General features: G+C 40.1%; 1 protein-coding gene across 7 annotated transcripts in view; it reads left to right on the forward strand.

Moving 5' to 3' along the window:
• The window catches only part of THSD7B (thrombospondin type 1 domain containing 7B), a 452,267-nt gene that overhangs the window by 284,210 nt on the left and 140,127 nt on the right, over nt 1-27,930 (forward strand). For all 7 annotated transcript variants that reach the window (XM_079993005.1, XM_079993004.1, XM_079993009.1 and 4 more), the window contains 3 exons: nt 18,047-18,241; nt 21,314-21,548; nt 25,551-25,666. In XM_079993005.1, coding sequence (XP_079849131.1) covers nt 18,047-18,241; nt 21,314-21,548; nt 25,551-25,666 — 546 coding nt within the window. The remainder of the gene's footprint in view (nt 1-18,046; nt 18,242-21,313; nt 21,549-25,550; nt 25,667-27,930) is intronic.

Raw genomic sequence — 27,930 nt, forward strand, 5'->3', positions numbered from 1 at the left:
TCCCCCCAGCTTCATAATAACCCTATCAAGTGCTGAACAGATTCTGCTATCATAACATAATCCTCTCCTCAAGATCTATTTGCCAAAGCAAATTCACTGGATTGAGTCAGTATGTTGAAACTTTCAGTAACCTGCTCTGTTTTTCCTTCTGCTTCCACATTTATGTCTCCATACTTTTTTTTTTCAAGATACATGAGTGCATTGTAAAGCTGGTTGAAAGCGAAATGAAAAGTGATGTTAGTGAAACGCTCCGTATAATCATCTGATTAATTTAATCCCCTCTGTAAGCTTCAAATGAAGGTGAGCTGCAGATAAAAGGCTGCCCACGAGAGCTAGTGTTCTTCAGTATGTCTTAAACTACATATTTCGGCATCATTGAAAATCTTTTCTAAGAGAGGATTTATTCTGGATTCACAAAGGCAGAGTTCTCATTACAACAGGAGCCCAGCAAGGAAGTTTTCCTCTCAGCACTAAAGTCCTTCTCATTTATGCAGCTTGAACTAGAACTAGTGTCAGTTCTGCAGATATGTTTTGTTCAACAGAGAACTCCCTTTCAACTTCCACATTGATCAGCTCTGTTTGGCTAGGTTCAATACAGGCACTGATGCCTGATTCCAAGTGCAGATATCTTTAAACTGAACGGGAAAGGGGCCTGAGCAGATAGTTTTGATTCTGCTGCTGGGACTTTGCTTGTGGAACCTCATCAGGAAATTGGCTGTTGGCAGGTTTTTCTGTGACTAATATGTAGTTCAGCTTCTTCAGGGGTATGGTGTCTGGCCTTGAGACAGCCACTCCCAGCCCTCCACAATGAGCTCATCTATAAAAACATGTACGTTTCCCCCTCCAGCAGCCTCTTGTTGTGGAACTTCAGTTCAAACTGTGGCGGGATGGAAGGTGCCATTATAATGCCAGGGCAAAAAAATGGTGTGTGGTGTTTTCAACCAATCAGCCATGCATTTCTTGACATGAGGTAAGGGGAAAATCGCAGGCGAATGTGCCACAATTGAAAACAATGACAACAATTAGCATAGGCAAAAGAGGAAGCAAGAGGAACAATTCAAATAAGTATAAAAGTAAATGAAATTGGGAAGGAATACAGATGTTTTGCACTTGCTAACCAATATACAACACTTGGAAAGGAAGGGGCAGCAATGTCAATTCGGCCTCTTACATCTAACAGTCTTCGTTGAAGGATGGTTATGTTACAGTTCTAGATGAATTCAGTGTGTGCTCAGATAATCCATGATAGTAACTATGATTTTTTATTTATTTAAAAAAATGTACCCAGAGCTAGTGCCATTTGATCCTCAATGCAGATTAATCCTGATTCATGGAAGAGGCAATTTGTCCTAAGTATAATCAGAAATCAAACATTTTTGCAAAATCAAATAGTTGTTCCTTACCTTTCCTTTTAAATTAAGTGATGTGTTCAGAGTGCAAACAAGAAAACAAACAAAACAAAACATCAGAACAGAACCTAATGGTTGTGTTAACCTACCCATCTCTGTAAATGATTTTGAGGTTCCTCAGAGTAGGAGTTAATTTGCATTCCAAATCAGTAAGACTAAATCTCATGTGCTACGTGACCTTTTGGATGAAAAAGGAGATTGTGCCAGTAATCTTATCTGCAGTTTAGTACTGCATTTCCTGTTACGTTGCATTTATGGTTGCTTTGACTGTATTAACTACTACATGATGTGGTCCAGTCATTTTATATTCTTCTGTACATATGCATCAGCTCCCTAGTCAGTTAGTTTTTATTTTTCTTAGTTTTTTACGCCCAATTACTGCATAGCTCCTATTACTTAACAACCTAGCTTGATGCGACAAAGGAAGAGGAAACTTAGCAATGAGAAAGGTATATTACAAAACACTGTACTATGAGAGGACAAATCCAGTCCTGTTGTGACTGTAGTGTTTCTTATGTATAATATAGTAATGATACAGTATGATAGAACAGTCCAATGGCTGGGGGAAATACCCAAATCTGCATGATTCCAGAGCTCATACTATGCTAAATTTATTCCAAAGTGTCAGGTTTCATACATGAGGTTACCCTGTTTTACAGAGTAAAGGCCAAGCAAAATTTTGTGGTGCTCTGGGCCTTGTGACTTGTCCCCGTCCGCCCCCCCCCCCCAGCTTCAGAGTTAGGAGGGAAGCTGGGACTCCAGTGCTGCACTTCTGAGCTACCTGTTCAAAAACACACCCAGAGAAGCACAAACAACATACACTATATAAATATATATTGCCAAGTCAGAGTTTAAGAATGCATGAAGACAGCAAGATTCTATTTGCTGTGTGAGGGCTTCAATAATTTATAGAATTAGTAAAAGCTTTATTATATTTTTTGTGTGCCTGCATGGACTCAATTCACTCAGCTATGCTACATAAAAGTTCAAAGGTAGTATTTTATTGTCATGCATGAGAGGAGAGAAATAAATTGGAGACAGTAATGTAATCATGCTCACCGATGTGCTCTGAATTTTGAACACCATCTATTAGGAGGTTTGTCACAAAATACTTAGCTTGGGAAATATTTATTAATACTGAAGGTTTTAATATTTTTCCCTGCCCACGTTCTCATTTCTTGAACATGCAAGTGGGAAATATATCCTGTAGAAAGCAGTTGCCATCAAATAACACTTCTCCATTTTAATATCTGAATGAGTGGAAGTGGCTTTTCCCTCCCCTTAAGTTATAGAAAGATTATTACTTTTTTCATTAGTGTGTTGCGGGGGGTGGGCTAGGGTACATTTTAAGACACCCTTTAATGTCCCCCTTCCATTGTGGAAAACCAACACAAGTTCTGCCACCAGCACTATGGTGAGCTTAAAATGGAGGAACTCATTTGATTTTTATTTGATTTTATTGATTTTATGTGTTTGTTTTAACTCAGAATAACATGTGGAACTGCGACATTTGAATAGTGTGCATTGTTCAGGATGCTGGACCAAAAGAGCAAACAAATTGGTGAATGCAATCAGTACAATTAAAGAAAATACCCTCAAATATTATACAACTAAATTTATCACATTTTATAACTACAGTAATGAAAAACAAATGCCTCGATACATGAAAAATAGATAGACAAATGCTGGTATATGATAAACAACGATGTATATTAAAAAACAACAACACCAAGCATGCTTTGACCAAACATTGGTTTTCTTCAGTACTATGATAGTCAGTCACAAGTTCTCACATTTACCGTTTTGTCCTGAATATTAGCCTCACCTTTCCCCCCCAAATTCTGACTGTGAAAATTTAAGTGCAGCTTAAATTTGCAACCTTACAAAAATTGGCTTTTATGATATCGCTGCTGAAGCAGACATACGGTAAAACGGAATAGACATAGACTGCCTGCGGAATTTTAAAGGTGTGATTTATATTTGGGTGCGGCTTATATTTGGGCCAATACGGTACTCATGTTCAAAGCAAAGCAAAGCAAACCTCTTGGTCTAATGTGCCACAGTATATAACCATGGAACATGGTTACTTTTTAGAAACAGCTGTAGCACACGCGTGGACAAGTTTAAAAAGCACTGGAAATGTTTGTATAATCCAAAACCTAAGCTCTCTGGGACAGCACCAAAGGCTCAAATGCAGAGGAAAATTGGAGAGCCAGAGCTGTTTCTCTCAAAACCCTTTTTCTTCAGTCCCCTGGTCTACCTACCATGCTGCTCCAAAGGATCTCCTAGGCCCCTTAAGCTGATGGCGGGGGGCACAGGGGCATTCAGATTAGCCAGAAAGAAATCGCACCACTTTCCCATGAATGGAAGACTCTGCTAGATCAAACAGCTTTCTGCCAATGGAAGGGCACCATTTAAGATGCAAACATGTGATTGTGACTCATGTTGCCTCGGATATTATGCCTATCTTTTGAAACTTAGTTATGTCAGTGACTTGCTAACTCATTCCCTGACAGGAATATGGCTGCCAAACTGCCCCCTAATAGATTCCTATAGTACCACAACACATGTCTCTAAATGAATATGAACGCCCCGGATACAATACATATCGTAATAATACATAGCCCACAACCTAAAGAGAGGTCATTTAGACATACCCATAGCATTTTCTTTCATGTCTGGTTTTGACTCCCCCACCCCCGCCCCCGTTTATGCCATTCCTTCCATGTGATATCACCCACACCTTTTGGAATTCCTTCAAGTTCTTGTGGCTTTTAGATGGGTTTTAATCATTAATGTGGTAGAGCTCTTTTGTTGTAAATGTTAGTTGCTTTGCAACTTATTTGGGTTTGGATTTGGGTTTTTTTAGTCCTAAGGACCTGTTATGTGATGTGGCTGGAATACAAAAATAAATAGTATGCCATTCTTCGCATGAATTGAGGGTAGAGGAGGGCTGCAGAACATAAGCCCAAAGTCCTATTGGGCATGCAGTTCTTTCACTTTGCTGTGTTACAACATAGTCTTTTCATGTCTACACAGAAGTACCATATTTTCCCGTGTATTGAATGAGGTTTTTTGACTCAAAAATCACGTCAAAAAACTGGGGTCGTCCAATACACTGATAGTAGAATGGCGGGAGGGGAGAAGCGGCGTGCCGCCAGCCATTCGGTTGGTGGGAGCGCAGCTTCCCCAGATGCCACAGCAAGCGGTGGTGTGTGTGTGTTTCCTGCCCACAGCTGCACTGGGGGGAGAAGCTGCATGCCACCAGCCAGCTCTTTGGCAGGAGCGCAAATTCACCCAATGCCACTGCACATGGGAAGCACTCCCGGGATCGTTTCCCGTGAGTGGTGGCATTGGGGGAAGTTGCGCTCCTGCAAACCAGATGGCTGGAGGGGGCGCAAATTCACCTGATGCCCCTGCGCACAGGAAATGATCTAGGGAGTGTTTCCTGCCCACAGCTGCGTGAGGGGAGAGGCTCAATAACTTTGGGCCATCTCCCCTCATTTTCTTAAAATTTAGTCCCCAAAATGGTCTTATACAAGGGGGCGTCTTATAGACAGAAAAGTACGGTAAGTCCCATCAATGGGGCTTACTCCCTGGTAAGGGTATGTAGGATTGCATACACTACATACATTGCATCTGCAGAAATATGCAGAATCATATTGAAAATCCAACTCTTGAACTTTCATTGAAATGTCCTGGTTTGCCATGCTGTAGGCAATCATTGGACTTAATTCAGCGATTTACTAAACTTTACTCTCCTTGGAATCTCTTAGATGTTTTCCCAAGGGTGAAATATTTGCCTGAATGGGTTGTGCAGAATAAGAATAGTTGAGAGCACAGATTTGTGAGGGACCCTAACAGATAGACAAAAAATTAGAGAAAGAGCTTTCCACCTATAGAAACACTGCAGTAAAACCAGGTGATGACAGAGATCTCAGGAATAAATGGATTCAAGCAAAAAGAAAGTCACAAACTGCACTGAGGAGATCTAAGAGGATGAGAATTGAGTAGAGACTTGTGGAGATAAATGACCATCTTGGAAATGGCAATTTCAGTGGAGTGCTGAGAGTGGAAGCCAAATTGCATGATGTCAAGAGTGCAGCGAGAGAAGGATAAAAGGGAAGTGAGGTGGGGGGGAGAAGGAAGATGGGTCAAGCCATGGCTTTTTGAGAACAGGTGACATAGTGGCATGTTAAGGAAGGAAGCAAGCATAGGAAGGGAAAGAGGAATAATGGTGGAGAAATGGCAACCATGAGTTATGAGATCAAGGGCATCCATGGAAATGATGGGTGATGGTGAGTGGTGGGGGTGAGGGAAATCATATACTGGAAATTGGAAAGGGAGAATAGAAAAATAAATATCAAAAGAATATGCAATGTATTTACCATGTGCTTTCCCTAATAAACCAATAGAATTTCCCTGGAATGGAGCTAGTCCCAGGAGAGCAGCCCAGTAGACAGTGGTGGTGAAGTGGTGGCCCTCATACAGCAGGAGAACTGGCAGGGCCCCTTCAAAGAGGAAAGAGATGGCCCTGTATAGACAGTACTGTCTCTTCATGCTGAGGGTGATCTCCTTTCTAGCTGCCATGTCTGCCGCTGGTCCCCTCTGCTGGCCATGGGGAGGAGTTAGGACATATATTTTTCTTCATTGCAGAGGTCTGGAATGTATTGTTTTAATGGACACTTCAATTGTCTAATGATTCTATCTTTTGAAAGAGGAGCAAGTGTTCGTGTCAGTGGCAGACTTGAATGAATTTGAGAATCCTTATCATCCTTAAGTTTGGAAAAGAAAAACAATATTTTTCCCCAGGTGGACTGTTTCCTTTTTATAGTATCATAAATGATCGATCCCTATGAATGGTTTTATAGATGCCATCATAACTGAATTGTGTGTAGGATTAGACAGTTGTTATAAGATAACCGGTAGACCGGTTATAGAAGATGGAGCTGCTTTGGTATTTAATACTCTTTAAATGCCTCCTTAGGAATCATGTGCTATGGGCTGTAAATGATGGCATAATTATTAATGATGTAATTAAAATTTGAGGCTCAGAGGCAAAATAGAAGCACACTAGAAAGATAACATTTATGTTGTGGTATAGTGGCTCAAGTGTGTGTGTGTGTGTGTGTGTGTGTGTGTGTGTGTGTTGTCTGCGTGTCTTCAGCTAAAAGTGAAACACTTAATAAATCTAAGGAAGGATCTCAGTGAGAAAAAGAGGACAGTATTAAATTTAAATACTTTGGGACCTATCACCTATCCTACAAATAAGCTTGAAGCACAAAAGTAAGCGTAACTGAAACACACTTGTGCCATTGCTCTGAACTGGTTTATTGCCCCAGCAACACTGGTGGGCAAGACAGGAATGGGTGGGGCCAGTGTTAGCATAGCAATTGTTGCAGTGCGTTTTGATACACACATGGAGCTGCTGCATAAATTGGCTCCTTCTTCTATTTCAGTGGAACAAGCAAAGCATTGAATGCAAGCTGAGGAGTTGCTAAATAACAGTGATAATCTGGGTTAGACAATTAATCATCTCAGAGGAATTATGAACACCGGTGAGCGAGCTATAAGTATTTACTAAAACCTCCTGTAATGTACTTGTCAGGGAGATGATAGTATGGGATAGCAGCTGCCTCTCATCACACTGGGATCAAGTTGCTGTGTTTGTATTGCACATGATTAAACTTACCTGCATAGGTGCAAGCTACTTTACATAATGTCACTGTCATTCAAATCTTTGTGCGTGGGGTGCCAGCCATTCCCAATTTGTCAAAAGTGGCACAAATTGATCTCATAAGTACACTCCAGTCACATGTTTCTGCTTGTTAATTCCTTTAGCTGAAATTACTTTCTTGGTTTTCCACTCACAATAGATGGTGACTAAGCACCTATATTTATTTATTTTTCATTTTAAAATATGTTTTTTGAATTATTCTTAAATTTCTGCATGTCAAGGCTTTCATACAACTTTGTTTCTGACATCACTGTAGACTTTGGGTTCATGTATTTTATGGAATAGAGATTCCATGCTAGGCATTAAAAGGTAAAGGGACTCCTGACCATTAGGTCCAGTCGCGAATGACTCTGGGGTTGCGGCGCTCATCTCGCTTTACAGGCTGAGGGAGCCAGCGTTTGTCCGCTCCACAGACAGTTTTTCCGGGTCATGTGGCCAGCATGACTAAGCAAAGATGAAACTTCTGGTTAAATTCTGAATATTGATGAGAACATTCTTCTGCCTATAGCTGGCAAAATTGGGGATACTTAAGGTGATTTCTGTTTTCTGCCCAGAATGCTTCTTGATCTTAATGCTACTATCTTAATGCTGGGTGTTGCTTCTTGCTTCACTCCAAATAGCCTTCAAATTGCATGGCTATGGCTGTAGTCCTTATGCATCCTTACCTGAAATAAAACTGCACTGAAATCAATGAGCATCATGGTTGTTGTTGCTGTTCTTTTCTCTTCCTGCCCCCACTGATCTGGATTAGAATCTTCTAATCCATTTTTAATCACTGTGTTTATAAGTAAAGCATGTGTTGTTAAAAGGTGCCAAGGAGTAACTATTCCAGGTTAAGTAGTACATACCAGACCCAGATTAGTTGCAGGATTGGGCCAAATCTGAGTATTAGATATACTGGTTCTTTCATTGTAGAAAAGCTCCTGTCGTTCCCACAACCATTTATCCTTTAATTTTGGAGATTCCCAGGTGTTTTGGAAAAAGGTTGTTGATTCCCTTGAAAAATCCACAATGCGTTTATAATCATTCATTATCATTATCATCCAGTGTTTTGGAAAACAGAAACTTTTCCAATTCAAATCATATTTGCAAGCCTATTAGATTTGCTCCCTCCCTTGTAAGTAGGTAAATTATTTTATGTACATGGGCAGAGCAATCCTATACTACCATGCCAGGACTAGAGGTGCTCTGCCACTCCATGGCCAGTGAGGACACACACTTTCCAATCTTGAATGTCATTCGTATGTTGTGATGTAGCAGGTGCACTTTGTCCTAAGAGTGCAACTGAAAGAGCAAGTTTCCACAAAAGTGTCGGGGAATATTCAGCCCAGTTATCACCATCTTCATCATCAAATAATAACAACTATCCTGCATCAAAGCAATAGACATTTGGCAACAAAATCCACAATATATATCTATATATAACAATGCTCTGAGGAAAAAATCTTAGTTTTCATATGCATCAGAATGAGGTGGCAGAGTGAGCTGTGCCACTTCAGGCATGTAGTGAATTGCATTTTTTATGCTCCGATGTGCAACACACAAACACAATCAAATAATATAAAACTGGCTGTAGGTAGAAAACTCTCTCTTCAGGGAGCAGGCTGGGCTGAAAACCTTTCTGCATGATGTGCTGCTTGGTGGTGGTTTTTCTTTTCCTGGTAGTCACATGTGTTTGTGTGTACTTAACTTGGGACCCATACAAAAGTGTCACCCTCCAGCTGCAACCTGCAGTGGCACTGTCCATTATGCCTCCTCGTTCTGCTATGTGTATAAACCAGTCAGTGTTAGCTGGGTTGTCTGAACATTGAGTACAATTTGCAAGGTGGAAAGGATCAAGGACAGAAGAGAGATGTTATCTGTGACGATAGAAGCAGATGAACATTAACTAAAAGCTTCATGGGGATCGTAAAGGGCAGAGAGACCTTAGTAATGGATTTTTTCTTCAAGGTTTTAGTATGTTATGTGATCCAGCCATGGACTGGAACTGAGGAGTGAAAAATGAAGAGAACTAAATTTTACACCAAGGTTACATGCCTGGAAAGAATGGTGGATTATAAGATAATTAAGGTTCAGAAACTGTTGGATAGGCAGAGATTTATTGCTGATGAATTACAAGAAATTCAGTTTTATCTAGGTTAATTTAAGAAAATGAGCAGACATCCATGAAGTGATAATAGCCAAAAGACAATTAGCCACTGTAGCCACCAATGCTTAAAGAGCAGGAATTCAGAGTTAAAGTGACAGATCATCAATTATTATTTTTTTATAAAAAGACAGACTAAGACTGCCATCCTAACTTTATTGATCTGGGGGCAAGCCCTATTCAGTTCTACAGGATTTACTTCTGAGTAGATGGACATAGCATTGCACTGTGAAAGACCAGGAGCTGGGGAGGGAAATAGGGCAAAGTACTGACATCTTGAAAATACCAACTATGCGGGATAATATATATAAAGAGAACTGTTGAGGAGAATTTGAAAGGGAAAATGAGAGACAGAAGAATTAAACCAAGCCAAAGCTAACCCTCCCTCAAAAAACAGAAAGAAAGGAGAGGAGAGAATTTATTTATTATTGTGTATTTCACTTGCATACCACCATCCAACAAAGTTCTCTTTGTAATTTGCATAAACAATAAAATGCAGATGCGATTCACAATAAACACACACACAAATCACAAAACAAAACAAAAAAGCCCAGCAAAACATCAACTGAAATCAGCATAAAACATAGGAGCTAAAAAAGCAGAAAATCAGTGAGTGACAAATTGGTGCCAAAAAATGGAAGCACCTAATTTATGACAAATGAGGACAGAAGATACACTGAATGGCAAAGGAACAGAGGGAACTTCTGTGCAGGTATTTAAACTTAGCTAAGTTAAAAGTGGATTCAGTGAAATGGGGAGCCAGTCTTTTTTGTTTAAAAAAGGCATGTCTCCAGTTTTCACTCTTCTCCTCCTATGGCTGATTTTCTAGGGCAGCCTCTATTTTTCCCTTTTTAAAAAAAAGATCCCAAGATGCAATGTATAGCTAATATCCCCTTTTTGTGTCTTGTCAATTGCCATACCAGATTCTAAGGGCTTTCAAGTGTCTGGACACGTTTGGGGGGAGATTCCCCTTGTGTGGATGTTGTAGCTATAAATCATCTTCATAGAAATCTCTCATAGGCTCTTGCACAGATTGTTCAGCTGAAGATGAAGAATATGCTTTGGGCAGGAGTTCAGTGAGTAATACAGTGGGTCTGATACAAACAAAACTTAGGAAAGCTATTTCCTTCCTTTATATTTTGTTTTGTGTGATTTTAATTGAAATGCTTTATGTTCTAATAGTTATCAGGCAAGTCCTTTGGGTAGACCAAAACTCCCATCTAGCTTTCCACGGGGACCCTGCTAGATTATTCTGGGAAGATTGCCAGGCAGGCATAAGGACAATTGCTACCCCCAGCACTACTGATCTCTCTATAAATTAGTTGGTGGTATAATGCCTCTAAACTTGGGATTCCGTCTAGCAACCTTTGCTAACAGCCACTGATCGATATATTCTCCGTGAAATTTGTATAACCCCCTTTTGGAACTATGTAAGCTAGTGGCCATAACTACATATTACAGCTGCAGGTTTTTTTAAATTAATTTTGCATTGTGTGGAATGACAAAGCCCTGACAATTTTCAAAAATTGATTTTGGGCCAGACGTAAATGTTGCGCCTAATGAATAGCATGCAAATGCATCTCTCGTTTTGCTTTAATTAATTACAGGCTCAGGAAGGATTGTTATCAGGATTGCAGTGTGTGAGGAAAGATCTTTATTCCCCCTTTCACATAAGGTATAAGGCTGCGGGAGGTGGTGGTGGTGATGGGCAATCTATTGGCACTAATGGGAACTTTCCCCCAAAGTTTGTAGGCACACAGGAAATTTTATATATATATGGTACAGCAGGGATAAACCTTCCGTTTGGTGCAGTAATCCCAACAGCAATATGGAGTCAGAGCAAGAGGGTGTACCTGTAATTAACGAGAAACGGGGGGGGGGGGGAGGCACCTGCACACTATGCATTCAGTCTACTTTGGTATTTATCTATTTATTTATCACCACCCTTTATATGCTTCAGGATACAAATGCTTCCAAGGCAGTTTACAATTAGCATCGCTGCACATTTTAACACACACCTCCATTAACATGTCACAGGTCATAAAGTTCCCTTCCAACAAGCAGCTGGTGGTATATGGCCCTGTGGAGAGGGAAGGGGAAAAGGCTTTGGTTATTCCTTCACCTTCTCTCCTCACATGGCCCTTTTCGGGGAGGAAAGAGGAGTCTTCCATGTTCCCGTTCCTCCATCCCATGTGTTTATCACCTGTTCCCTTGATTCTTCTCTGTGTGTTCTGAAACAGGCATGCAGTTTTATTTCTCCCTTTGTCGCACATTAAGTCTTTGCTACTTGTTTTCTGCTTTGTCATTTCCTGCCTTGGCTGTTCTTTTCTTGGCTTTTCTATTATTATTGTTTTTTTAGTCTCCCTTTCTGTTGCTGGAATAGTGATGGGGCCAAAGCAATTAGATTTACTTCTCACCCTGCTGGTTACACTGACAAACTGACAATGCTTCTCACAGAAGTTCTTAACTATGGATTGGCATTAGCAAAAGTCAGCGCCCAGGTAGAAATTTTCTGTGAAGTGTGACATAGACCTTCCCGTTGGCCGTGCAGTGCAGTCAGAGGAATAAATCTGTACTCAGACTTATTAGTGTTTGATTTGGTGTCTCAACATGGAAAAAAAGTCAATGGCGAGATAACGAAGAGCTGAGTACATTTATAGATGGCTGTATCAAATCAATCTTACACTCCTCAGTTCTGGCGTTGTTGTGAAATGTTTAAATGTAACAGTTCCATTAGCTAATTAGATGTCTGGGGAAATACTTTTACCCTGTTAAGCCTATTTATGCTGAAAGATTTGAAATTGCTATTAGTAAGCAGGCAAATGGCAACTTTGATTTCCCCATCTCCTCCCCACTCTTAAAATTTGCTACTATCTACTGACATCTTTGTTATAGACAAGCAGTTACTCAAGGTTTATTGGCATTGTTTCCAGAGATTTAAATGAGATATAAAATTTTATAGCAGCATAGTATTTTAATGACTGTTTCATTATTTTACATGGAGGACATGAATGAATAGAAGGAGTAATATTGATGGACAGCATGTCATTAGAAGATACAAAAAAAAAGTTCTGTGAGTCATTTATGTGCAAATTAGGGTCTTTTGTCTTTGAGGGCTTAGTTGCAGAATTATATATAGTAGTCCAATATCTCCTAGTGTAACAGGGCAAAAGAGAATCTACGTGCCATATATATCCTGGAGAAGATATATATTGATATGCTTAGCATAACTTGACTCATCTGCTGGATCAGGAAGTATATCATATTCTTTTATTATCAATGATCCAAGTGCTGCTAGGCTCTTGCTCTTACTGCCCTTTATACTTGGAGTTCCCTTTAGGAACACCTGGGAAGTGGCAGGTCCCTCCATATCTTCCTTCCTTCAGTACATTCCTCAAAGCCTACTTCTGCTAAAAAGCCTTTGGTTCAACCTTAAATCTTCATCCCCAACTAGGAATGAAGGAGGATTTTGTCCTGTCAACTTGGACTTGTACACAAATCAGGACATAATTATATTATTCATATTTCACAGTTCTCTGAATTTTGTGGTGCAGTTCTCGGCTCAAAAATTGTTTAAAAAACTGTTTGGATAAAATATATTTAGAAATGTGTACATTAAATAAAATGCATATTTGAATGGGCTGTCAATTGACTGATCCATCTAGACCCTGTCCACAACTGTAATGAAGTTTTAAGTATGTGTAGCTGAATTTGTGTGCACATTTGCCCCCTGTTACGCACCCTGGATGTGGGATTGCGCTGTGGGTTAAACCACAGAGCCTTGGGCTTGCCAATCAGAAGGTCAGCGGTTCAAATCCCCACGACAGAGTAAGCACCCATTGCTCAGTCCCTGCTCCTGTCAACCTAGCAGTTTGAAAGCACTTCATGTGCAAGTAGATAAATAGGTACTGCTCTGGCAGGAAGGTAAATGGCGTTTCCGTGCACTGCTCTGGTTTGCCAGAAGCAGCTTAGTCATGACCCACATGACCCGGAAGCTGTCTGCGGACAAACATCGGCTCTGTCGGCCAGTAAAGCGAGATGAGCGCCGCAACCCCAGAGTCGATCACGACTGGACTTAATGGCCAGGGGTCCCTTTACCTTTACCTTTTTACCCTTGCTTCTTCTACTATCCTTTCAGTCTCTTTGTTTGTCAAAATGTAGACTGTCTTCAGACAGGACTAAAAGTGACAATAGATTCTGTACTAGCAAATGCAAGTAACGAGTGCCTTATTAGTGTTGTATGTCGCAATGTGGCATAATCATGCAGTTGCTGAGCTTTTTTAAGGATTTTACCCTTATACATATACATATACTGCCACGGGGGCCAGATTAAATCGATCAGCAGGCTGGATTAGGCACCCTGAAACAGACTTTGGGCATGCTTGGCATAATGTAATGCCTTTTTACATGACCCATTAATAGGAAAATGGGTGAGGACCATGTTATGATGAAGTGAGACTGAAGACTGCCCAATAAACCTCTCACTGGAACAGTAAGCCTGCAACTTTGACACATTTAACTTATGTGTATTCAGCTTTATGTGCTTGGGGAAAAACAAAGGAACAAACAAAGAAACAAACAGGGACAGGCGTCTAAGAAAAAATACTTTCGCAATCCTACCCACAATTGAATGATGTGCTTTGGCTATACACAACCCCCCCCCACACACACATCCACCTTGACTAAGGATACAACCCCAATACCTTACTTGCCAAAGTTGTGACAATTGTTATGAGGAAGGCAAAACCTCCAGATGGGCCCAATTTGTCTGGAAGACAAATTCAACCTTGACCCCAAGTATGGCAAGTCGATGCTTCCATTTTTGTTGTTTAGTCGTCTTAGTCGTGTTCGACTCTCCATGACACCATGAAAACAGAGCATGCCTTGGAAACTCTCACTTTCTTCTCAAAGCTTCTCCTTTTTTTTATGTCCATGGAGTTTTCTTGGCAAAATACTGGAGTGGTTTGCCAGTTCCTTCTCCAGGGTGGGTGGGGAAGCTGATTGGACAAAATCATGGACAAACCAGTGGAAGCCTATGTGACTTCTGGGGAAGGAAATGATGCCCTCCAAGGCTGTGTGGGAAACAGGTGCACACCCCCTGCCCCAGTGCTGCCTCCTCCCATGCCAGGCTGCAACCACTGCTGCCAAATATAATAAGGCCGGGAACAGCCAAGAACTATCATCAAGATGAAATAATCACAGGACAATTAGTTTGGGATAAAATAGGCCACAATGTTGTTGATTACATTTTTAAGTTGGTCTTGGCGTAGGCACTGGGTGTGTACCCTGAATCACACAGCCCGACTGCTGGTTGATTATTGAGTAGGGTTAATCCCAGGTTAAGGCTCATCCCATAACGTACATCAAATCAGGGCAGTCCCTCTCAGATCAGCATGGGGGGGGGGGAGTCCTGGCTTACCAGGCCCCATCTGGGAAGCACACCACTGGACCCTTCTATGGGATAGCAATTTGTTAGAATGGGGTGGGGGTGGGAGTCCCAATTCCCCCATCTATCTTTTGGCTTTAGGCATGATCCTCAGAATATAACCCCTGTGCAAGTTGCAGGCTTACTGTATTTCTATTCTTTTTAAACAAAAGATTTCTGTAATTCATTGGGAGAATGGCCCAGACTTACAAAACTTTTGAGAAAATTTTGCATTCTGCACTTGTTACACATCTGGAAACTTACTTCCCACCACACTTGAATAGAATTGCTTGAAACCACTTGAGTCTCAAGATCCACATATTTTTTTCAGTAGGATTCAGTCTCACTCGGGTGGTTTTAAATATACCTTGTGGATGAGAGTCTTTCTTCCCTTTTTTCATACCAAAATATTCAAAATGTTTCCAAGAGTGATAGATTTTCAATCACATCTCTTTCTCCTACATAAAAACAAATGCATATATTTTCCCCAAGGCCAACTTAGGTTCCTCTTCCAGAAGCTATCCACTGTCTTGTAGGTACCACCCACACAGATTGAGCCAAGTGTTAAATATGGGCAACTCATTCTACTATGAGTAAAAAAGAAGAGATGGAAGTAAGTCTTCTGTCTGCTGTAGACCATAAACCTGACAGGAACTGACTATTTTGTTTATTACTTGTAAATAGAGATGGTGAAACAGAACAGATTTTCACAGTTCAGCTACTTTAAAGTATTGCTGTCTCCTCATCCTACCTTTTCCTTGAAGGACTCCTCACAACTTCCACCTTGACCCCAGTTCTCTGAGATGTGGTAACAACTGCCATACAGGCAGGATGTCAAAATGCTTGCAAAGACTATAATGCTAGCATGACCTGTAGAGGCAAGCACATAATTGGTGCGCGGTTTAAGAGTTCCTCTTCTCTCCCCAACCCCAAACCCTTAGCTTGCTCAGCTGTCAGCTCAGTGTTGAACACACAGAGTGCTGCTACTGAAATGGACCGTTCAGAGAGAATGATTGAATAGAGGTAGATGCAGTGAGAGAATCTTTCCAAAGATGTCACAGAAAAGATTGATACTCATTCATGATGAGATGTGTTCCTGTAGGAGAGGGATTTTCAAACTTAATTCATCTTTTGGCAGGCTAGAATAATAGTATAGCGATTAGGCAAGTCAAATTTTGTCTGATCAGCAGAGGCATGCATATATATATATAGAACATATCTTGTAGTGGGATTGCCTGCTCAATTCTCTCTATTACTCCCCATAATGTGCTTGAAAAGTTTTATTCATACTTCGGGGACTAAGAGGCTGTCCTCATTTAGGAATATGAATGCAGAAATTACTGCTGCACAATTGACAGCTTTAAGCACTTCCACTGACTTCCACTTCCACTCATTTGCAAGCTGGTATATGCATGTTGCCCCACAAAAGCAATAGAAAGCTTTACCCTCAGCTTTATAATTCTTTGGCAGGCAGCTTCATGGTAATCACAACTCTAGTTTCCAATGAAGAGATGGTTTTCTTCTGCAATTGCAGTTCTAAGTTTTATTGCCCCCCCCCACTCCATGATTGATCTTGTTGGTTTGTTCTTGGGTTCATTAAAGATAACGAACGCTTTGCAGGTATCCTAAAAGGAAGAGCATTCAGAGTGGGAATGTTGTTCATAAGGGGTTTGAGATTTGAGCTTTTAAAGAATTCAAACATGAGAATCATCCAAGATTCCGTAGCCCATGAGCAAGTCTCTTTCCCTGCCCTTTTTATATATTTGCACATGCGTTAATATGTACTGTTGTGTCAGAGTGTAGCAAGGGTTATGTTTGACAAACCACAAGTATTTCCGTTACCCTTCCAGATTAAAATGTGCATTTCTATTAGTGTTGAAGCATTTTTTTTAAAAAAAGGAAATAATTTATTGAATGTCTGCTTAAGGCTTGCAGCTCACTAGACATGATTTCCTCAACACTTCATAAATATCAGTTATATACTGAATATCCAGCTTTTATGAAAATGTTGAAGAAATTCTTCAGCATCTTTTCTAAATTATACAAAACAGAAGGAAAGAAACTGAGGAGGCCATCTGCTGGTGTGCATAGGAGAGCTGAGGGCAAACACAGATGTTTGAGAATAAGAGGGCATCTGGGGTGGAACTAAACATTAGGAGAAATATATGAAGTAACGTTAGCCATATTTGCCCATGAGAAAAATTCTGAAGTACAGTACTTGTTAATTAGGACAATGGCCAGTTTGTATTTATTCCCCCTACAAAAGCACCCTGTTTGTTTCACCTCAGGATGGAAGCGGAACTGAGTAACAGCTGTTGCATTTGCAGAGACAGGGCCTCAGTCATTATGAGATTCTTATTTTCCATGAGGCCCAGGTGCAGCCTGAAAGGGCCTCCTTTGAATGTCTGATATCTCCTCTCCCTATTGAAATCCATTTTGTTAGTTTGAGCCCAGTTCTCCAATCTGTTAAGGTCATCTTGAATCCTGATTTTATTTTCTGTGGCATTAGCTACCCCTCCCAGTTTGGTGTCATCTGAAAATTTGAAGATTATCCCCTCCATTCCTTCATCTAAATTGTTTATAAAGATGTTGAACAACAGGTCCAGGATAGAACCCTGCAGCACCCCACTTGTCACTCCCCCCCCCCAGTGAATCGTCCATGAGGAACGATTCAAGAGCACCTTTTGAGTTCAGCCTGTCAACCAGCTACAAATCTACCTAACAGTTACTTTCTCCCTTCCTTCATAACAACTAGTGCAGGTTAAGACATTTCTTAACATGCTGTATATTTTCTTGAATTGCCAGTAGCAGCAAGTTAGGTGCAGTGATGGCACAGGATCATGCAGCATAATGATGTTTGGAATGTAGGGTTACTTACATTAGATATCATGAAGAGCGATTGGCCTAAGACATAGGGCTGCCTGTGGCCTGTTTTTCATTTTCCAAATGTTATATGAAAAATAATAAAGCTTTAATTATTGTGAATGTGATGCAAGGTGAACAAGAATGTGTTCTCGCACATTCTACAAAAGTCCTCTAATCTAGACCAGGCAGCAGAGGACTCCCACTGGTAGTGTTTCCATAAGGACAAATCCCAGAAGTCTGATCATAAAGAACAAAAGAAGCCCATGAGGTTTGGTAATTGAAGAGGGTATGAAGTGCACACGTGAAACATACCTTTGCATCCCTTCTGCAGTACTTCTGTGAACCAATCAAAGTCTTCTCCCTGCCATGCTTTCATATTTCTCCAACTACTCATATTTTTTAAAGTGGTCATATTCTTAACACGGGCTTCTTCTTTTTCTCTTCCCATTTTGTGTTGATTTTAGGTGAGGATGTGTCAGGTGATCTCTGTGCAGACTCCCCTTCGCCTTCCAAGACCATAACATGTGAAGTACCGTGTGGAAAGGACTGTGTTGTGACTGAATGGTCGCAGTGGTCATCTTGTTCTCACTCATGCACCAGTAAAAATGCTGAAGGCAGGCAAAGCAGAACGAGGTCAATACTGGCATTACCAGGAGAAGGTGAATAGCCTCTTATGGCTATTTCTTTGTTTTCTTTATAGACTTCCTGTGTCATGGCAAGGTTAGGAACTGTATATACCAGAACCATGGGAGTTCTTTTGGTACTTCCTTATTCATTGAGGATAAGACTTTCCCTCTTGAATGATATGCTTTCAAACTATTTTGAGTCCTTGAACCAGTAACAGACTGCAAATGAATAACATTACTTTCTTATGACATTGCTTAAGATATGGCCCAGAATGCTACAATACCAAATATCTGAGGTGGATGTTAAAAACTTGAAGAGCTGTTCTGGAAACTCTGCCTTATACTTTAGTTTTCCTCATGGCTGTATGTGTTGAAATGTGTTATTTTTAATATAACCATAGTGTGTTCTCTTGCCAGCATCAAAATATTCAAAACTTAGCAGCGGATGGGTGCTGCATTAGCAGTTGAATAGTGGCCCCCTGTGATCAGTTAAAAACACCCCAAAAATGCAATTGGGAAAGAGCAAAGTTATGAATGCACATGCCTAGGATTATTAGATTAACATTTTTTAAAAGAAAAAATATAGCATGCAAATATTATGTATATTTCGGTGTGGTGAGGAGTGATTGTGAGTTGTGCCTCCTCAAGGTCATGTATAATTCCACATTTTCCTAGAGAACTGTTTGGATTAGTCCCCAGCCCCAGTGAAATAAGAGTAATTAATAATCTTTATCACTTGAAAAGAATTTTCACCTACAAAGCTCTGTACAAATATTCATTAATCCATTCTGTTTCCAAATTGTATCTGATAACATTGAAGTCATGAGTTAATGAAGCTTTTTAATATATCAGAATATTTGATTTTTAAACAGATAAATTTACATAGAAAAATTAATTAAATGATGATGCATGTTCCTAATAATATTGATGGTAACTGTAGAGCCATAAATCCGAGAAAGCAAGCTAAAGACACAGTGGAGGAAACAGTGTTTAGCTAGGGCCAAATATTTTTCTGTGAAAACTTAAGTGTATCATTAAAAAAATGAATGCACATATTGGAATACTTAAATATTGAATTACACATTAAATATTTCATAGGTTAATTCCTTTGCAGGGGCATGGGATAATTAAAGTTTGGAATATGTAATTTCAAGATCATTCCATTTGACTTCAGTGGTGACCTGTTTGTTCTACTTTACCCAACTTATGGATTTAGGGAAGGGTAATGTGCTAGCTTTTAATGGCCCCAAATATGTCTGAAAACAGTACAGTGACTTTGAAGGTTTAGAAGAGGCAATGAAAAGCAGTTTTTGCAGTGTTGCCAAGTATTGATAAAGTGGACCAACAGAACAATGCTAGTTAGATCAGGGGCTTTTATTGTTGTTGGTTTTTTTAAATGTGAAACTAGAAACTATTTTATATAATAGAATCATAGAATTATAGAGTTGGAAGGGATCCTGAGGAACATCTAGTCCAACCCGCTGCATTGCAGGAGTATGCAACTGTCCCATATGGGGATCAAACCTGCATTATCAGCACCACACTCTAATCAACTGAACTATATGTTTTTATATTGTGAGTTGCTTCAGGATGCCTCATGGGAAGTGATCCATAAATGAAATTATCATTTCTCTGGTCATTGGCTATCTTGGCTGGGGCTGATGAGACTTGGAATTCCACACCTGGAGGGTGCCAGTTTCTTAAGCCCTGGACTACAAATTTATACAACCCCTAGGTGAATGCCTATCATCATTTTGGATTATGGCATTTTGGATTCATAGGTATGCATTTTCAAGATGAATTCTTAGGGATGGAAACACCTTCTGGGTGGCATTCTGGACCATCTTTTTCCTATTTTTTATGCAAAAGGCCATACATAGTACCTTCACGTCTACAAGATATGCAGTTTGCACTTTGTTGGTGCAAAATGGCATCAGCTGGGCAGCTTAGGGAATGAAATTTAACAATTTGAACTTTTTTTCTCCTCCATAAGAACAGCTTAAGAACTTGGAAATTACAGTTTTCCAATGGGAATTATATCACTAAATTTTTCAATAAGTATGCAGAACAAAGGATGGTTGTGTTTCAGTAGGCGCTTAATTTACTTGGTGCTTGTCTCTGCCTCACTATCCCCCCCCCCTTTGTAAGTGGTGGTGGTGGTATTGTTTACATGGTCATTTGAACACTGCAGCCTCAGGAAAGCAATGGCAATAAAAATAAGCTTGTGCATCTATAGTTTTCTCCAAGTTTCTTTGATGTTTGGTATTTCATAGAACTATAATTAATCACCAGCTAGGGAATTCAGTTTTATCAACTCATACCAAATTCAGAGTTGGATTTGTGTGGCTCCATTTTCTGCTACTTTCTGCTTCTTTGTAACTTAGCATACAGATTAAAAAATCAACAACAGATCCTGTGAGTATTCCACAGAGTATGCATCGGGTCCTGTATCCCAGGGCTGCTACTTGAGGGCAGCAGCTCACTGTAGTGATAACATGTTCAGATCCTAGTCTTAGCTCCATCATGACTGTTGTAATTGCTACTCATTGCTACCTCAGTGCTCTTTGTCAGTTTGTATGCTGAAACTGTGTTGGACAGCCAGTTTTGGGTCTCTGTACATGGAATACTGAAAGCACTGCCATGTGTCTCTGAAGCTTAAGTCAATGTGCATAGGCTTCCAGAGTGGATGCTTATGACTTATAATAATGTATGGCTCAAATAAAGGGCAATTATGTTATTTGAGCAATACTTGATTATAAGTCATAGGATCGTGAAACTAGTGTCATAAGTTGGGGAAATTGTCCTTTTGTGTGTGACTGAACACAGCATTGTGCAATACAGGCAACTTTCATTTTGTTCACATTCAAGGCACACGTGATGGATGACATGCACACCACTTTTTGCCCCAGAATAGGGCGGGCTTACACGCACCCCACCAATGCACACTGTAACCCAGAACACAATCCCCACACAAATGGGGAGTTACCTGTACTAGTTCTTGGAAGATCCTTTATTGCAGCAGGAATGCAACCAGTGTTTTACACACACACACACACACACACACACACACAGACTGCTACACACTGTTGCTTTTATTCTATACAGGTGGAAAGTCATGCCCTCCTAATCATGCACTAGAAGAATATCGTACATGCAACGAGCACGCTTGCAACCAGATCTACTGGGAAACATCAACATGGAGTCCCTGTTCAGAAAACATCTTGGTAACAGCTCTGAATGCTACCATTAACTGGAATGGTGAGCCCACCTGTGGAGTGGGCATGCAGACAAGGAAGGTCTTCTGTGTGAAGAATAATTCTGGCCAGGTCCCAGCCAAAAGGTATTGTTCAGAAATGCATGGCACTGGAGACACACCATATCCATAGTCTTTGGTGTGTCTTTTTCTAACTTAATTTCCTTCAGACCTAAGAATGTCATTATAGAAGTGTCTTGCTAAGATGGTATGCAGACCACCACCACATGACTCTTCCTTCTTTCTGTACTGGTTGGGTGCTTCTGGGGTTTGGTGAACAAGGTAATACTTAGCTAGGCTGCAAGAGGTGAAACAGACAGAGCTCTCTATCCACTTCATTCACTTAAAGAGGCTGCTGATTTAATGTAATCTGTTCCCTTTTCTGGTACTTTTTTAAAAATGGAGGGAGATTCAAATGCCTTCCTACTGAGAAAAACACATAGATAATTCAAGAACAATAAATTACCATTATTTCTTAAATTTGTATACTGCCCTTTGTCCAAAGATCCCAGGGTGGTTTACAACATACAAACTGAGAAAGGGAAATGCATAATAAGGTAAAAACCAATACAAACCAATAACCCCCGTCCCACAAAAGACATAGAATGTTAATCAGCCAAACATCTGATTGAAGAGAAATGTTTTCTCCTGGTGCCTAAATATATGTAACGAAGGCGAGTCTTTTCTGGGGACAGCATTCAACAGATGGGGAGCCACCGCAGAAATGGGCTGTTCCCATTTTTGCCACCCTCGGGACCCCTTGTGGAGGCGGTACACAAAGAAGGGCTTCAGATGATCATTGCATTGCCCAAATTAGTTCATATGGGAAGAGGCAGTCAGAGGGTGTTATAAGGAATGCAGATCTACTGCTGTAACTTCCATAGTTGCTGGTTTAAAAAAATAAATAAAACATTTTTAATTCTGGTGGAAGAATTGATGAAAAGGAAATGGCTTCCACTCTAAATGGTGTATTTTTTCAGAGTTATCCTTTTAGGAGGTCTTGTACCAAACCCCTTTTTGTTTTTGTTTGATGGGATCTTTAAGCTCAACTGCTGAGAGAGATTCCCCCCCCTCAGAAAACAAACAAACATTTTCCTGAGCTTTAGAATGTGTGTACATTTGGATACTAGTCTAGATTACACCCTGCTAGCAGAATTATCCCAGCAAAACACAAAAAGGTGGAGAATCATTTAGCATATGTTGACTCCCATAAAAGAAAGGTATGTGTGAAATGTTCATTGCTATGTTGATTTATAGCATAGTAATATATATATATATATATATATATATATATATATATATATATATAGTATGTTATTCTAAACAATATTTATCCCTATATATGACTTAACCTTCTGCTTTGCTTTAGAAGCTCAGAAAAGTCAGAAGCACATTTGTTTCCCTATACATACATATATACATACAATCAAGACATTGCTAATTACTTTCTGCACCGTTAATTAGTCTGGAGAATGACAGCCTAGTTTTAATCCTTGTATCTCTCAGAACAATTCTGCTAAAAATGAGCAGGCTACGTTGAAAGTTAATTAAAATTCTTTAGATTAATGAGATTAATTGAGGAAAGAAATGTCTAGTGCCCGTTGATAACCAGGAAAATTGTCAGCATGAGGTTTTTTTTGCCATTTGCTGCGTCATACACTCTTTCAAGCATATTTTGTTCTTCATCCCTTATGTAGAAGTCTAAGTGAGGGACAGTGATCTTCAGTGGCACTCTAAAACAGTGATGGCCCAAGGAGATGCCCTGCAGATGTTGATGGACTACAACTCCCATCATCCCTGCTGGGTTTACCATACTTGCTTTGGGCCGATAGGAATTGGAGTCCAACAGCATCTGGAGGGCATCTTGTTGGCTGCCCCTGCTTTGAAGTGTTCAGGTAAGTCTTGAAAGTCGGAACAGTGTTTATTCGAAAAGAGAAAGTGTTAAAGGAATGCAAATCTGCCTTGTAATGAAGAGGTAGCACAAAGTGACTGCAAGTACTGAGATTTCTGAAATTGGAACGTTAACCTATAATGGCTTCAGTGGGGGGAAATGGTTTATACTGGTCACACCATGAGCCGGTTTGACTAATAGTATTAGCAGAACATAGTGGAATCATAGCTGAATCATAGTTAGGGATGTGTGTGCACACATGTGCAAGAGAAGGGTGACCGCAGTGGAGATACCCCAGAACTTATAACAGAAAAATGCAAAGTTTATTGACAAACAAAATACCAATTCTTTAACTAGTTCATTTGCTGACTTTTGTATACCAAATATGTACATCTTTGCAGGATAAGGCTTTTAGCCCTTGCTCCATCAGTAAACTCTATGTCCTTTATCCTCCTTAACTCATTGAAAGATTAGGCTGCCTGAGACTTGTGGTTTCAAAGTATAGGTTTCTGAATTTAATCATAATAATGAGCAGGAAAATTGTTTGTGACTAGACCTGCTTATTATATTGCATTTGACTATTTATGAAAATTTGAGCTTCCAGTGATTCTCTAAAAGCTATGGGAAGTGCTTAACCGCAGGGTAACTTTGAGAAGAAGATTTATGTATCTGCATAAATATTCAATTTAGGTTTCCTGAAGTTATGAAATGTGGATTTTCACTCCTATTACTTTGAAGGAGGTGGGAGCTAAATTTATTTTCCATTTTACAGACCTCCAAGTGGATAGAAAAATGAACAGTTCCTAGAAATAAATTTCAAAGAGATAATGGAAACAAAAATGCATTATATACCAAGAATTCATTTGAGAACAATATACACACTTATTAAAACAATGCATTTCACTGTTTCACTTGGATTAATTTAAAAAACTTTTTGTTTGATATTATTAAATATTTCACAATAGCAGCTTTGTGGCCTATGTTTAACTCCTACCATACTTTGAAAACTGTCAGTGATTAAGGTACTGATTGGTTTGGAAGTTATATTTCACTTGTGGGTGTTTCTCAAGCAATCTGTCTGCATGGAAATTAAGACTGTGAAAAGCTTATTCTTTCCTCTCCTTTGTTTTACTGTCCCATTTAGAACAGCTGATCTTCCACAGCATATAGAACTGCCCCTTTTACCTCCCTCTCATAATTCAAATTAGGGATTGCTGACATATGAATTTTATTCGTATTTTATATTGAGAGTTGGGGGAAGGAAACCATCCATCCAGGATTACTAGGCAATAAAGATTAGGGCAAAGATGTATAAATGGGTGGAATGGGATAAAAAAAATTAGCAGCTATTGGAAGCCTCTCTTTATAAAAGAACCAGCAAGAGATGGCTGTTTTCTGGATTTTATGTTAAAAGCTGGGACACAAAAAAAGTAGGGGGGCATTAAATTCAATGTGAACACTTTCAGGAGGGTGGTGTGTTTGGATTTGATTATGCTGCCTTTAAGACAAGTTAAGTGATGGCTTGTTTTAACCATGATCTGTTCAACAAGTCACCAAGTATGACACAGCTAAACAAATTCCAGATTATTTCTAAAAAATAAAAAATGTGTTTTGTTTTCCAGCTTCTCTTGTCTTGTGCTTGTGTATTTCTAGTATTATCTATGAAAACCTATACATGTCTACTTAGACGTAAGGGCTTGTGTATAGTGCTTGTGTATAGTGTGGAGCGCTGTGGGTTAAAGCCTCAGCGCCTAGGGCTTGCCGATCGAAAGGTCGGCGGTTCGAATCCCTGCGGCGGGGTGCGCTCCCACTGCTCGGTCCCAGCGCCTGCCAACCTAGCAGTTCGAAAGCACCTCCGGGTGCAAGTAGATAAATAGGGACCGCTTACCAGCGGGAAGGTAAACGGCGTTTCCGTGTGCGGCTCTGGCTCGCCAGAGCAGCGATGTCACGCTGGCCACGTGACCCGGAAGTGTCTCCGGACAGCGCTGGCCCCTGGCCTCTTAAGTGAGATGGGCGCACAACCCCAGAGTCTGTCAAGACTGGCCCGTACGGGCAAGGGTACCTTTACCTTTTTATAGTGTGGAGTTCTTTATCAGAGTTTTCTGTTTTATTGCACAGCAGAGATTTCCCCCCCTAAATAATTTTGGGGCTTTCTTAAAGGCAGTTCTCATACGTTACACTTAAAATTGTGTTCTCAGGTGCCCAGAATCCACCCGGCCAGACACAGTCCGCCCATGTTTGCTGCCATGCAAGAAGGATTGTGTGGTGACCCCTTTCAGCGAATGGACACACTGCCCTACCACCTGCCAACGCGGTAAGCTGCTTTAAAAGAGGGATAAAGAAGTTCTGGTCAGAACAAATAAACAATCCCTATCATATCAACACAGAAGATAAAGTGATAAAGCTTTTGTTTTCGTTTGGATTCAGGTAGTGAGCAATACTATGTACCAAGCACCTTAATCCTATGAACTGGCTTTTTGTGCAGCAGTACTGATGCGCACTACTGTAGCTAAAGCATTGCAAGCCGGGAGGAGCTCCATAGGTCTGTACCGCTTGCCAGAAACCTCAACCCAGCCTCTGATTTGTTAATATTACATTTTCATCATTAGTTTCACAGTACTTGCAATCTACTAAACCCTTCACAAAATGTGTTAAGAACACAAGGACCTGTCTACAGATTCACAGTTTAGAGCCAAACTAGACATATTAATTTATGGGTGAAATTAACATGCATGCGATTTAATTAAAAAAACAAACAAACCCGACATGTAAATAGCTACTGAGAAGCAGAGCAGCCTTGGAACTATTTCTGTCCTTCTGATGGTAAATTGCATCCCTGGTGGAGAAATGACTCTAACTCTCTCTTTTCTCCCTCCCATGGAAAACAGCCTTTCTGAAGCTGCTGTTTTCAATAGTGGCAGTGGAGGCTTTCCTTGAAATGCAAAGGACACACAAAAAGTAGGCAAGTATAATATAGATAGAGCTGGACTGCTTTGGATCAAATAATAATAATAATAATAAATTTTATTTATATCCCGCCCTCCCCAGCTGAAACCGGGCTCAGGGCGGCTAACAACACTGAAATAGTGCAACATTATAAAACATTATAAAAATTAATTATAGAAAAATCTTCAATGTTTTCAGCTTGCAAAGGTAGTATAACCATTGCCCTAATCAGAATTGGGCTGTGGCTCAATCCAAATCCAGCATAGCCACACATCACTCTTTTGCACGGACTTCAATGTCATGTGCATGTTATGGAGCAATAATCTGGAAAAGTTGGAAAATTCTGTTTGAAGACCTTTAATAATAATAATAATAATAATAATAATAATAATAATAATAATAATATTAGATTAGATTAGATTAGGTAAATTTATTGTCATTGTCCGTATATACACAGTATACACAACAACGAAAATCAAACACCCAAGACCGGATTCACATACACATTTGCACGTATCTCCAACACTCTCATCCTATTCAGACATAATCTATTAAAACATACATGATCCAGAATATAACACAACCTATAATAATAATAATTTATTATTTGTACCCCACCCATCTGGCTGAGTTTCCCCAGCCACTCTGGGCAGCTTCCACAAAGACCAAAAATACACTTAAGATGTCATGCATTAAAAACTTCCCTGAACTTCAGATGTCTTCTGCCTTCAGCCTTCAGATGTCTTCTGAATGTCAGGTAGTTGTTTATCTCTTTGACATCTGGTGGGAGGGCGTTCCACAGGGTGGGCGCCACTACCAAGAAGGCCCTCTGCCTGGTTCCCTGTAGCTTTGCTCCTCGCAATGAGGGAACCACAAGAAGGCCCTCGGCGCTGGACCTCAGCGTCCGGGCAGAACGATAGGGGTGGAGACGTTCCTTCAGGTATACCTTGAAGATATGGGCTCATTTTCAGCACAGGGCTATTTGTTGTTTGTTCTAATTTGATAGGATATTCAGGTTCCCCCTCCCATCTCCTAAAGTACAGAACTGTGCTTTGAGCTAAATCATTGGATAGTGGAAGTTTTCCCATGTGTCCAGTGGCTTTCTCAGAAGCTCGATGCTAAGTAGAGTTGGTGGTGGCAAAACATTCTAGAAATGTAGTGTGTTGAGTATCAAACAATCCGTAGCCATTTCATCCCCCTTGAGATTTCACAGCAAAACTGCCATCAGAAATGTGGTTTTCAGTGAGCACTGAAAGCACAGGAAAAGCTCAGTCCAGCTAAGTCATACTCAGAGTAAAGCCACTGAGATCAATGGACTTAAGATGATCATAATTGATTTCAGTGGGTTTACTCTGAGTATGACTTAGTCAGATACAACTCTCGGGAAAATGTAGTGTCAATATTGTTCTCCCCTCCACCATCACCTTTTTTAAAAATACAAGTCATTCCATCTCAAATTAAAATGTGATTTGCACATCAGATAATATTTTTTCCAGATAAGTAGACTTATACATGCTTTATGCAGAAACTTCTCCTGATTTTTGTACAGTAATGCCTAATTCTGTTGAAAGTTATAATTGTTCCCATCATGTTTGCTCTTGTGTTCTCTGCCTCTACAAAAATTGCAATACA

Source organism: Podarcis cretensis (genome assembly GCF_951804945.1).
Source record: "Podarcis cretensis genome assembly, chromosome: 1".
In the NCBI taxonomy this organism is placed as follows: Eukaryota; Metazoa; Chordata; class Lepidosauria; order Squamata; family Lacertidae; genus Podarcis; species Podarcis cretensis.